Below are 14,293 nucleotides of genomic sequence, written 5' to 3' on the forward strand. Positions count from 1 at the left end.
TGGCCTACACCCTCTCCTTGCAACATGTTACGCATTTTATATGTTGTAGCCTATGTGTTCTTTACTTTAGTAGGTCTATCATATAACATCATTCTGATCGTGTACAATTCCTAATTTTTCTTTTGTCATATTCATCGATGTATTTTATTTGTCTTGTCAATCACTTTGTGACTGTTGCAGTGTATTCCCACAGACTGTTGTGTATGCCTCCCTTATGTGTCAGTATGAGTGTAACAGTTTTGTCAATAAACTTTCCAATAGTTTACGGTCAGCAAATAAAGGTGCTTTGTACAAGATCGGGAGCATTTCAATCTCAACAGCTCTCAACAGTGATGGCTGAGCCGGCGGCTCGCACCTAACAGTGCTAACAATGCAAACTACGGAGAAAGTGATGGCTGAGCTACCAGTGTTTACCTGGGGGGAGATACGCTTCTGCGACGAAGCAGCCCGTCGAGACGGTATTATCAGTTATATCCGCAGTATGAGCTCAGTGCAGTGCAGGGGGCATGAGCTAGCCAGTGGGTGATGCTCACATGCACTAACCTCCACTAAATGCACTCACTCACGGCGATGTTAACAAAGCCAAGAGAAGCTCGGATAATAGCTCACACAGAGGGAGAGTGACTTCATTCACTGCTCAGGTTAACATTACTCCACTATAGCTTTACATAGCAAATATGTGTGTTCTGCTTGTATTAAGGCTTTGTATCTTGTATAAAGCACCTTTATGTAATTGTGAACAATACCCATGGAAGAGTACATAAATGTATAAATCACATATTACAACAAATAATCAGTTGCCATGCTACAGCATTTTATTCACAAAACCAGATAGAGATTGATTTACTCCCTTTTATCTGAATGTAGCACTTTCTTAACTTGTCTAATAATGGCCTTTTAGTGGACAGTTTATAAATAACAGGAGAAAATGCCAATTCCACATCTTGCATAAATATAGAGTCCGATGTATGAAAAATAATGAGTGTATAATTTTGGTATATTCTGTGATCGAAAATAGAAATCTTTATCTGTTCTCAAAAACAACAGTGCAGCGACAATATTCTTACGTAACGATATGTAGTATATCTCTTACAGTGATTTCATGCAAAGCAAATCTCATAGGGCAGTCAAAGGCATCAAGATAATGTCCAGTATCAACATCAAACACGATACATGCAGTTTCAACATAATCGGCATGCTGCCCAGAACTACAAAACACTGTGATGAATCTCAAACATTAGAAACAAATGGATATTTAGACATTTTTCATCCTGTACGTAAAGAAGTCTTCTGAAGGCATAGTTTTTGGAGACATTTTTCCCTCTTACCCACAGTGAGACAAACTCATGGCTGTTTTTCATGCTGTTGTTTGCAGCTTATAGATTTGTGGAACAATAAAATTAGCCAACAGAAAGTAGATCAGGCGTTACAGACATACAGGCTTGCGTTTGTCTCAGCTGAGAAACAAAGAATCAATGTTTTATAAATAATAAATATTCCCAAAAAACTAAACTATACCTTTACACTAAAATGTCATAACTTTTTCAGGAATTAGGAGATCTGTCTCTCACGTACACACACACACACACACACACACACACACACACACACACACACACACACACACACACACATATAAATACAATCAGCCTGAAGAGTTTGAATTGTATCAATGACTTTCCTCAATCAATACATTAACATTTGGCCTTTCACATTATCTACCTAATTCCTTAACATAGAGATACAAGGTTTTCATGATACACACATGCAATCCACAGAAGAAGTAGACGGCCGAAGGCTTGGTTAACCTACAAACATTGAAAATAATGCCATGCAGCCAAAGATTTGCAACTGAGGTAAGACAGTAAGGAACATTCAGGAACAAGATCATGCTCCGGTCGACATTCATAATGACAATTTGTGTTTTTATGTGAGAGAAATCACAGTGATTCCTTTCGGTTTTGTAAAGGCGTTCCAATTGGCTTATGGATTTTGAGGCAGTTCCCATTACAAAACATTACAGTAGCAAGTGGCCCTCTTTGGTTTCAACAGTAGTCTCTCAATCTTATACTTCTCAGTAATTTAAAGCAATTAGATGGATGGATAGATAGATAGATCGATCGATCGATCGATCGATCGATCGATAGATAGATAGATAGATAGATAGATAGATAGATAGATAGATAGATAGATAGATAGATAGATAGATAGATAGATAGATAGATAGATAGATAGATAGATCGATAGATAGATAGATAGATAGATAGATAGATAGATAGATAGATAGATAGATAAAAAATAAGGAAGAAATGAAGAAAGAAAGAAATGGGAAACTGCCCTTTAAGTATAGTTTGACCAATATGAATAATCACGCTCCTGAGTTTAACACAGTGACACTCGGGAGAAACAATGTACTCACTGGATGAAAACTGCCTTTAATCTACCCAGATTTTTTTTAATTATTTAGGGTAGTGCATGTGTTGGAAAATTACAGGATATGGGAGGAGTCCCATGTTATAAACCTTTACTCAACACTTAGCTTGCTTTACTTCCTTCCTGCAGACATCACGTTGCCAGCTGATGCTGATTAACCATCACAGGAACCTTGGTTTACTCCTGCTGCTCAGATCCGGACTGCACTTAGACTTTGACCCAAACTTGGTGTTTTCAACAGGTGTCAGAGTCTCTGTGGAGTCTAGTTGTTGATTTGTATCTGTGGCTTGATGGGGCTCAGGACTCTGATCTGATACACCACTCTGATTGGACACTGAGGTTCTGTGTGTCTCCTGATAGGATGAGCAGAGCTCCTGCCATTTGTTTCGGTTGGCATCTATCCCATCCACCATCGGCTGCAACTTCCTGTTGAGCTTCAGCATTGCCTGGGAGCGAGTACAGGGGAGTACGGTTGATATTCAATATCCTAAATAATATTTTTATTGTTTGGATTTTGAAAATGAGACCCACAGTATAGGTTGAACTTTAGACATCAATGTTTACCTACCTGATAAAGGGGTTTACATATCCCATCTATCCACTCCAGCTGTAAGACAGGTAGCTCATCTTTGCGATTGCGGTCAAATATGGCCTACAGAGAGGTGATCATTTCCTGTTATCCATGACCAAATCATCATCATAATCATTTGACAAAAATGGTCACATAAAAAACATGGTTTGAGTGTAGATTGATAGAAATCTGAGTGAAAAGTGAAAGAAATCCTAGTGAAAGATGAGACTTTTAAAGCTTGCTTACTTACCGCTGGGGTCAACTTAAGCTCAGACCTCTCTCTGTCGCCCTGTTCAAAGAATTCACTCGTCACCAGCTCTGCAACCTTGGGACATAAATGCCATCTATCATTATTCAATTATTCAACTAAAACTTTAGTATTTTATAAATGCAAATTTCTGGAGCATAAAACGGTCAGTATGACAGAATGTACAAACAGGTCCTTTTTTTTAAAACCAAATTCCAGTTATATTTCTACATCTCCAAGCCCTCAAACATAAAAGCACAGGTGTGAGAAACACCAAACCTGTTTGGATATCTTCCAGGGACGAGTGACTGCGCCTAAATCGCATCCTGTCATCAGCATGGACCTGTTGATGACAACAAAGATGTTTCTAGCCTGTTTGGCTCTTCACAGTTAAAGTGATTTGGGCACAGAAAAATTTTATTTAGTACAAAGGTAGAAACCTGAGAACTTCTCTGTGTCCTTCATCTGTCCAGCTGAATTCCCCAGACAGAACACACTCAAAGAACTTGGTTCTGCGCCTGACAATGCAACGAGACCGTCAAGGATACAGAAAATGTGAAAAGGCAAAATAAGACACTCAAAGACGGTTTTCATCACACAAGCACAGAAATCTAAATGTTGATTCTTCTAATTAGGTGTAGGAGTTTGTCTAATAATCTGTAATAATCTACTTTTTACCAATCATGTAGTCAGCTACATCAGAAGCTCTGAATCTGTTAAAAAGGCCACTTACTCAAAGTGCAAAGTAAGGTCTGTAGAGAGAATAGCCTGCTTCAATAGTTGCATCATGTTGCTATACTCTTTAGAGCAGAGGTTTGCAAAGATATTGTGACCCTGTGAGAAGAAAGAATACAATACCATATAGCAGGTGCATACACAAAAGCAGGCAAGGATGAGTAATAGTGGCTCCTTACAGCCAATGCATTGGTAAAGTCATCGCTCACTGTCAAATGCGGCTCCAATTATCAATGCTAATTAGCAATGTGTATGGACTTTCTCAGTCCTCTGTTAAAATAAATCAATACAGAACACAGTTCCTGATGGTCAAACTGATCAAAGCAGTCTCTTAACGTCACCGGTGGTCGTTGATGCCGCCTGCCAGCGCCCTCCCAAAACTCATACTGCACACCAGTAGCTTTCTGGTGGCCCAGCACTCAAAGGCACATAAAATGTTGAAATATTTCCAAAGAGCAATCTAACATGAAAGTCATGGATGATCATGGTGCTTTTCATTTGTTTTTTTATCGTTTTGGTTGTGCTTTCTTGTTGACTTAGCTGTCATCTGTCCCAACTAAGGACATGTGTTGCAAACTAGCTTCGGGCTGTAGTATGTGGCAACATTGTATTCGATGCTTCTCTGACAGTGAAAATGATCACATTCATTGGCTAATCTAAATTACAATTCAAACATCATTAAAGGAGTAAGTATTCACAAAATATTATATATCACTTCAAGTTAAACGCTCCCCGGTCAAAAGGGAAGCAAACTAAGGACAAATCAGTTCATACAGTAAACCACTAAATGACCTGAATGTTATAATGAAATGAGAAATACTGGTCTGACCTCACTTTGTAGGATCATGACTGCATGGTTGAAGTGATGATGCTCCAGGGTGGCTGACGTCCCGTAGAGCAGAGCCAGAGCAGAACCTGTCCTGCAGGACAAAACAGAGCATTGAAACTCTCAGACACCTTTAAAACACCCGTTGGTCATCATACTTTAGGCCTGCCTCACTTACTTGGCTTGAAATGCGTTGTTGGTGCCTCGGTGGTCCAAGTCATGACACAGGCAGCCGACCATCAGTGCCAGTATCTCAGCCTCTGTGAGGACATCCTGGAAATTGGCTGTCTGCCAAAAGAAAAGCAGATTGGCACACTCTTACCCTTTCATTTTGCAGAGTCCACCACAGCTTTCATTCTCTATTCATTCGGTTTTATTTATAGTGTATTAAATATTGCCATTTAATAGAGTAGGATAGAAGAGGAGAGGAGATAAACCTAATGTTTCTCCTGTTATGTTTCCTCTTAATGTTTTGTTCAGTGACTGATTGTTGATTAGTTTACTAAGTCCACAGAGACATATTTTTCTCAAAAACAACTTCAACATCTTGTAATTGTCATCAAGGATCTAAGTTTGGATATTTTTATTTTGGTGGTAAATTTGCCTTTGCTGTATTAGACAGTTTGACTGTGACTGAAATTGAGAGTCTGGCAGAAGTTGGAGATCTTGAAACTTACTGTGATCATAACGAACATGCACTGCGACACATTGAAGGCATGCCTCCAGTTGTGATACGCCACAGTTCGATAGTTCTTCCTCACAGTCAAAAGCCAGCGGCATAGAACCTACAAAAAGACAGACATACAGGTGATATCCACACATGCACACATATACACTGTGGACGCTAGCGCCTGACAAATATATCACAGGACATATGCAAGGGCCTCACCTCATAGTCAATTTTAAACTTTTGGACGACACCGAGTTCTAGAAACATCCGGAGTGACGCGGTGATCATGGCGTCATTGTCCAAAGAGAAGTCGTTGAAGTGAAACTCATCGATGCCTAACTCACTGCTCAGGGGGATCTTTGCTGCCTTAGGGGGGCAGAGGACACAGCTGTCAGTCAGCCAGCAATGGAGGAGGCAAAGCACTAAAATATGTTGCAGACAGTTTTCAAATTACACTTCATCTACAACCCCTCACACATCAGATTTCCGAAAGTTAGTTTAGGTACTGTATATGAATGTTGTTTTCTTTCTGATATTACCTTAAGTCTGTCAACTTCTACCTTGGAGCAGGTAGCATGGTAGGACAACATCTGGAAAAAAACATAAATCATGCACTGAGATATATAAAACTGATTCCGATGCTATTGAAGTGAAAATAAAACCAACTCCTATAAAGACGCTGTTGTAGAAGATAATCAATGTTCCAAGGATTTTAATGCCTATCTTTCCTACCTCTCTTGTTGTGTAATCAGGATCAAAGAAAGTACTTTAAAAAACAATTTGTTGCTATACTTTGGGTCTCCTGACAGAAAAGGAAATCCATCAGGTGTTACAGAAAGAGCAACGATTATTGACAGAAATGCACGAGTGTTGCCTTGTTGCCTTTGATGAGAGCTGAGCAGACTGGCACATGTATTTATCATGAATTATTGAACGCAGCTGAAATATTGATGGTAGAGAAGCAGAACCATGTTTGCTGAGGATAATGTGACTGCTCAGGTTAGATACCGGGCAATGGAGCAGAACACAGATGGAGACGCTAATGAATGTGGAGAGCCTCAGTTAGGATTAACCAGTGACACCACTTTCCTCAGTTACTATTTGCTCATACACTTTGAATAGATGTAATAAAATTCTGTTTTTATTTTCGCCTATTTTATTCAGAGTAACAGGAGACCGAGTATTTTCCATACATCGTTCTATGAAAATACATCTTGTCGCATATCAAGATTGCAAGTCCATTTCAAAGCACAGCTTATATAAAGTTCATCGTCTCAGTAATTGTTCAACTTCATTAAGCACTTTTAATGACAGACAGATTTAGCTTGGAGCATGTTTTAATGCAATATAGCTTAAATATTAGTATACAATACATTCATGTGACTGACCAAATCGTTCTCATTCCAACTTGTCACATACTGACGCTAATAACACTAACATACCTTTAAAATAACTCAGTAACACTTTGGGACACAAGCATCGGTTTTGAACACCGGTCTCCTGTACTTGTTTGTCCCATCCAGCTCCCATCCCTGTCATCACACTGCCGAAGCATTTTCTCTGAGCGTCTAATAATGGATGGGTTCACAAAGGAGTTACGTGAAAGCGCAGTGCGTGTCATACAATCGCTAAAGGGTGCGTTGCTATCTGACACTGCGGGGCGTCTCAAAGCGTTTGTAGTTGACAAGCTGGAAATGAGAATCGGCTTGACTGTCAAGTTCTCTAAAGACTGGAGGGTAGTGGATGATGTATTTCTGTAATACCTCTGTAATTTTACCTCTGTGTTATTTATTTAACATTTTAAACAGACAGGAATGATGGAAAAAGAGAAGGAAAAAAAGTCAAATGTATATACATATCGTATGTCTTTCAAAGTGGGTGAATTATGATAAAAGAAAAGTCAGATTTGCTGTAATCAATAAGTTGCAGTGCTTACATCCAGTGCCACAGACTGCTTGGCCCACGTCTTCTTAACTTGATTGTACATCATAGTGTTGTTGATTCCAAGTCCACAGAATATCACAAATGCCTGTACACAGAGGAAAATCCAGAGGGAGAAAACACCAAAGAAACCTTCAAAATTTGACAGTGAACACTTAAAGTTTTGATGGAACAGCTGCAAATAGACCTTTAAAAAACAAACCTCAAACAGTCTCTGATCTGCATCATTGAACGTCTTCCTGTCTAGGCGATTCAGAATTTGAGCGACCCCTGCAGAAATGACACACATAAACATTGACTGTAACATGAAAACAGATTTCCCAGTGAGGACAATTGGATTATTTCTAGTCAATTTACCAATTATCTGATGAGTTCGATTCCAGATGGGGACACATAACACTGATCTGATGTGAAATCCTGAGGCTTGATCCACCTGTAAATAGAGGAAACAGTGACAATCGAGTTTGTTTGTTTGAGAAATGTAGAGCACACAAGAGCTGCCCGAGCACACATTTTTGATTTGAGTCCAACATTAATTAAAACACAACACATATTGTTTTTGTAGGTGTTTGTGATGTGTGTCTGTGTCTACTTGCTGCAGCCTGAAGCATGTGTGTGTCCATGCAGACTATTGTGTCCACACCTCAGCATCAAAGCGTGGGTCCTGACACACATCGCTGATGTTCACAGGCAGCCCTGTGGAAGCCACCAGCTCAGCAATGCTGTTATTGATCAGCCAATCAGAGCACGATAGCTTCTCCATGCTGATGTGCACAATAACACAAACAGGAAACAATAATCAGGTCCGGCAGCATTAATTATTGAGTGTGTTATGGATTTGTATAAATGCACATCACATGTATCCATTTAAGGTGTGTGTTGTTATTTTGGCATCGCCCCATAGAACGAATAATAACTCTGTCTTTTTCATGATGTCCCTTTCACCTGATGTCACGATCCATGTTGCACAGAGGAGACATGAGTTCAAACGTCTTGGAGAACTTCACAACCTATAGAGGAGACATGTATCAGCTATAAGGACATTTAGCAACAAAGATAGGAGAGTTTTGCACAAGAAAAGCTGCTTGTTTTAGCAGAAAAGTTAAAGAAAATGAATTTGTGAGGCCGGAAAAGAACAAACTGAAAAGCTGAAAAGAGTCTCACAGGTGAGTCGATGTCTTCAAGGAGAAGCACAGAGCAGCGTTCACACTGCAGCAGGGTCAGAGCTCGCTGCATGATCTTTCTAACAATCTTCTCCAGGTCGGTCTGCTCCTCAAACAGGTCGTTGACCACCTCCAGCAGAGCCTGTGGCAACGAGAAAGGTCACTAATGACTTATGTGCATTGCAGTGTTGACATATACGTATATGTTGAAACCTGTATATTTGAACTAAGTCTAAAAATGTAATGCTACTGCTGATTCTCCAGTATCTATAAAACAACCAAAGATTGTTTTATAAATGTTTACATTCTCTTACCCTACTCCTTTCATACTCCTTGCGAGACTCCGAAAACAACTTGGCATTGGAAATCGATATTCCACAGAATGGTAGATACATCTGCAGAACCTGAGTAAAAGTACCAAAAAAGTGGTGAAAGGCATAATCAATAATAATGTCATCTATTTGTATGCTAAATAAGAGGACATAAAACTGGGTAAGAGAAAATAAAAGAGTGAGCGAGGATGGGAGAAGAAAGTCATGATGGAGTTTACTGCTTCTCTGCACAAATGTTCTCCAATAGATTCCTTGTTAATGAAGTATTGATCTAGAGAAAGAAGGCATTTAGTGAGACATCAAGTGCTCTAAAATGTCGAGATAAGCTGGCAGATCAAGATGCCAGTGTCTTTGTAGCATAAAAGCAGTTACGTTGACTTTATTTAGAGTTTTGTTTACATTCTCATCCAGTAAAATTGTATTTAAAAAGTGCAAACTCAAAACATTGTTTAAAGTAAATTTCTTTGAAGTAGAGGCCAGTGAAGAAATGTATTGAGAAAAAATGATTTTCCACAACTTTAATCTGCCACCTTGTGGACAAACTGTTGCATCTCAGTGCAGCTAAACTGAAAGGTGAATAAACATAAACAGTTTGATGATTTCTTTACTAACTAATTGTGTGTCAAATGAGTACCTTTTATTTTTTTAGTGCCGGGCTACACACTTGAACAAGAAGCCAGTACTTTTCACATATACAAGATACACAATATATTATTTGCTCATCACCAAACTGGGAGAATGAAAATGCATATTTACGCTGTGTAACAGTAACAAAAACAAAAAACAACAACTAATGCACACAGATTCTAGTAAACCCATTCCAAGCTGATTGCTCAGGGAGCAATAAGTGTGCGTATATATTGCAAAGCCGGACATATTTAATGCTCCACACTTGAGAGGTTGACCTCCCCCTTAATTTTTCTTAGGTTTTGCTTCCGAGGGAACGCTTTGCCCCTCTCCACAGCCATTAAGAAGATTCAGAGGACAAACAGTGTTTTCAGCTACATGGCTCAAGAGCTTATAACTGTTAATGCGTGCGTGTGTGTGTGTGTGTGTGTGTGTGTGTGTGTGTGTGTGTGTGTGTGTGTGTGTGTGTGTGTGTGTGTGTGTGTGTGTGTTCCACAAGAATCCAATTTAAACTACATCTCTGAAATGCCCTTAATGGTCAAATAATAATACAATACAATAATACTGAAGATATTAAATAGCGGATAAAATGCCTGTGAATGGGAAAATCCCCTGGTAACATGGATCTGGGACATAATAAAAGTCTCACCTTCTCGTCATCCTCAGTAAAGGGAGTGCCCATGGGATTTTTGTTGATTGCTTGTACAACACCTATGACTTCCCCATCACTGTTGCAGATGGCCATACAGAGGATGGACTGAGTCTTGTAGCCCGTTAACTTGTCTATCTCATCACTGAAGCGGTGGTCCTGCAATAGTGGTCACATAAACACATGTTACACATATATCAAACGTGCATGATTAACACACATATAGCCTGTAACTTCACTGTGCCCAGTAGAAACCAGCACATTTTACGTTGTACTCCCAATATCACAATATTGCTTCAAATATTTGGGGTTCACGCGCTTTTGTCATGAAATAAAGCAGCCCAGGCGCAATTGTTTGGCTAATTAAATTCACGGCTCTGCAGGAAGCTTCTTGTTTTTACTATAAGCAGGAAAAAACTATGATACCCCTTACATATATCTAAACTATTGCAATAATAGACCTCAGGGGAATCGACATAATCATGTTGCCATAGCTTCCCATGCAGCCCAGGGCCATGATATAATGATGTGGTAGAGATCTGGCTTGTGGGAAGAATTATAACGCGTGATTGCCTTCTTCTTAAGGGAGATACCTTTGTTTTTCTGACATAATTGAAGTAATTCGAGTCTTTCTCCATTTCTTTGATTTGAGCGTTCCCTTGCTAAACTCAGAGTTCTGCTTAAGGAACAACTGATTTAAATGTCTTCCATGTTTGGACATATGTGGATATTAATGTATCCATGTTTTCTCCCAATAGTGAAAACATCTGATCCCCACATCATTAATTATTAGCTTCACTGACTGTAAATATATCTTCATTAAATAATAAAATAATATTTTAATAATGTATAAGTTTAATAATATATTCATCATAAACACCAGGCTCACCTCATATGCGTTTGGGATGTTTACAGTTTCCCCATGCTCTGCCACATATCCAATGATACCCTTCCCCCATGGCACCTGCACTTCATTGGAGTTAAGGGTGCTGGATGATGGCCTGACAGTGGTGCCAGAATGAACGTCAAATAATTTGGACACCAGTGTCCTCTTGTGCGCGGGTCCCTCCACAAGGAAAAGCGAACACCTGTCTGCATCCACCAGGATACACGCATTGATCAGGATCTTGTAACTGAGGTTTGTCAGGTCCAAATCATTGGAGATATCTTTCACTAACTCCAAGAAAAACTCCCTCTCGTTGGTTTCCTTAAGTCTATATTTGTAGTCGATGGCGCTGGAAGCGTACTGGGGCACGTTGACCCTGGACTCCAGCAGGGCGCTCAGGATGTGCGCGGTGGTCGGAGGCAGGGAGCTGGCTTTACGCAGGAGCGCACGGCGCCTCATGCTGGACTGGGACTCGTGTTCGATCAGACTCACATGCTCGTCGTAGGTCCGGTATGCGGTGGTGGCTTTGGACCGGGCGAAGTTCCGTCGCAGCTCCATGTGGGACGATCTACGCCGGAGTCCGTCCGGGTTGGTCGTCCAGAGCGGGTCCCTGGCAGTAGCGCCACGCTTCTCCTCGACTGTGGACACTTTCAACGGCTGATGCTCCCTCAACCATCTGCTAACCTGATCACATTTCGCCTTTCGAACGAGATACTCCTCGAAGAGGTCTGGGTGGCAGTCCAAAAATGCCTCTATATCCGAGAAGTCAAATGTTGTCATGGTGAAAGCTGCTGTGGGGACCAAATGAAACACTCAAATGCAAGAGAACAAGAGTTAGATGAGTGGATGACGGGGTGATGCGACTGCAGCCGAGCTTCTCAGAGAAGTGATGTCCTCAAAACATTTATTCATCAGTCAGTCTTCTTCCCTGAAAGACTGGCAGCAAAAAAGAGTCAAACAGATTCAGTTTTTTTAGATCGGATCGATATACCCGAGAGACGTTACAGCTGTCAGTCATGTCGAGATTGAGTGTCTGTGGGGAAAACTATTATTCAGAGGTTTAGAAAAACAGAGCGCTTACATATTCTCCTTAGAAATTGAAAAAAAAACTGCAGGGTAGGCTGTTCACTCGCTCTCTTTATTCTATACCACCAGAGACACCCTCTGCAGGGCTCCAATCAAAACCAAGTACGAATTTGATGTTTCATTTAGGCTGCATTTAAAAAATGTGCAGGCAAGGCACAGTTTTTTGAATATTCAGTGTGTAGGAGTATGTGCTATATTGGAAGGTACAGTGTAAGTCAACAAATAAAAATATGCACATTTACACACTACATTTTAATATGTTTCTACTTTTTGCACTGTGTTGATTGTTGTTGATTGATTAATGTTATGCACCACCCGTCATGTCAAATTCCTTGAATGTGCAACACACCTAGGCAATAAATGGTTCTGATTCTGATTCTAAAACACCTACACACTACCTCTGTGGTTGTAAAATGTGTGTGTTTGTGTGTGTGTGTGTGTGTTTTTACCAGCTGCAGACAACTGATCAAGGGCCCCTGACCCTTGAGATGTGGGTGTCTTCTACCTTGCAGGGTTTCATAACCAAATGGCTTTAGTCGCCCAGCTTTAACCAAACCTCAACCATCAGAAAATACCCATAAATGCATTTGTGGTGTTGCACTGAGAGATGAACTAGGCCATTGTTCAGTATAAAGACTTGCTGCACAGGCCCTGTGTCAAAATCAAATTAGTAAATCTTTCAGTTTATATTCTTACATGGTAAATATTCCGAAATCAAATTTTCAAAATGTAATTGATAACCTGGGGCTGCTGCCATAGGGGTTTAGAAGGAGGCTACTAGTTGGTTTCAGGGGTCACTAGGGTCACTAGCTAATATCTAGCAGTCTCATTAACCTATGGGATAAACTGGTAAATTGGAGAAAATTGTCAATGCCACATGCTTTTCCTTTAGAGAGGGGTGAATTCATTTATCAGTGTTTCAGATGTTATTGGTAACTACAAGAACTACAGATTAAGTTGAATTTCAGTTGTTGTGTACAACCCTGTAGGGGCTAAGCAGCAACCTGCATGTGCACAATAAGTTAATATTATAGAGAAATCACTGCAGGCTGTGGCACATTTATAATGCAGCAGCAGGGAATGTAATCCAAAGAACGCCAGCTCCGCTGGGGCAGAGCAGGGTAATTGGTTACTGGACTTAGCTTAGGCTGCTTGATAGGACTTTGGTGTTTTGCTGAGACTTTGGACAAGGTCTCTTGGGAATCCCAATTAAAAAGCAGAATGCAGAATATGGGTCTTGTGAGTGCCAACAAACAAGGCAAACCTTGCAGCTTTGAAAGCAGTCATGTCCAAGAAGAGGCAGCTCCATTGATTATACTGAACGTCTTCCCTGTGTGCTGATTGAAAACTGGTATTTAGATGCCGTTTTCAGGTTTCTGATGTTTTAAGTGATGGGGAGCAGATAAAATGTGCTCTCCTATTTTAAAGGCCCTGAATATGTTTTCGTTTTTTCAATCACCTCCTCACTGTGAGAAATGGGGTCCCACGTGAACACACTTTTTTCTGCAAAAGTTTTTGATACTACACATTTGTGTCATCAGAAAGTATCTCTTTCTGTGCCTTTGTCACTGGCGTTGTTAGGAAACAGAGATGTGACATACCTCTATGCACCAATCGGGATTTAGAAACATTATTTAAATATTCACACAATCCTGATGAAGCAGATTTGCTTAGACGTTTTTGAAGGTACACTCATAATAATTACATTTCAGAGTTTTGCTGCTTTTTTAATCGTGAGTATTTAATGTTATAGTCAAATACGTATGAAGCCAATTGTTTTCAAGTTGTTTTATGTCGGCAATGTTGTTTTCATATGACTGTAAAGCATGCATAAAGTTAAGTCAAACCAAAATATGGACAGGCTTTCTGGGATCTCTAAAATCAATTATTTCACTGTTCATGTTCTCATGAGGGGCTGACACAATGAGTCCTGACACAATTTGCATTGTGGTTACTTTAATCATTTTTTACATTCATCAGAGTATTAGGTGTTGTTTACTCTAGAGTGACAAATTAGCCCTATTCATGCATGCTCCGCCATGGACCGTGCACGTGTAGCTGTCCAACAAAACCTAGAAGAAGATGTTCTACAAAATGAGCCTGTAATGTAATAATAACATAATGCTT

At 40.0% G+C, this 14,293-nt stretch overlaps 1 protein-coding gene across 1 annotated transcript; it reads right to left on the minus strand.

Annotated features, from left to right (window-relative positions):
• Nucleotides 1–2,594: 2,594 nt before the first annotated feature.
• pde11al (phosphodiesterase 11a, like) lies at nt 2,595–11,860 on the minus strand (the record flags this gene model as incomplete). Its single annotated transcript, XM_079165451.1, has 20 exons — nt 2,595–2,879; nt 3,002–3,085; nt 3,255–3,329; nt 3,531–3,594; nt 3,692–3,769; nt 3,985–4,085; nt 4,816–4,906; nt 4,991–5,100; nt 5,490–5,597; nt 5,702–5,848; nt 6,022–6,072; nt 7,419–7,511; nt 7,626–7,693; nt 7,781–7,856; nt 8,067–8,187; nt 8,369–8,433; nt 8,588–8,728; nt 8,901–8,990; nt 10,195–10,353; nt 11,084–11,860. The coding sequence occupies 20 exons, from the start codon at nt 11,858–11,860 to the stop codon at nt 2,595–2,597; spliced, it is 2,784 nt and encodes a 927-aa protein (XP_079021577.1).
• Between the last annotated feature and the right edge of the window lie 2,433 nt (nt 11,861–14,293).

Source organism: Pholis gunnellus, assembly GCF_910591455.1.
Source record: "Pholis gunnellus genome assembly, chromosome: 8".
In the NCBI taxonomy this organism is placed as follows: domain Eukaryota; kingdom Metazoa; phylum Chordata; class Actinopteri; order Perciformes; family Pholidae; genus Pholis; species Pholis gunnellus.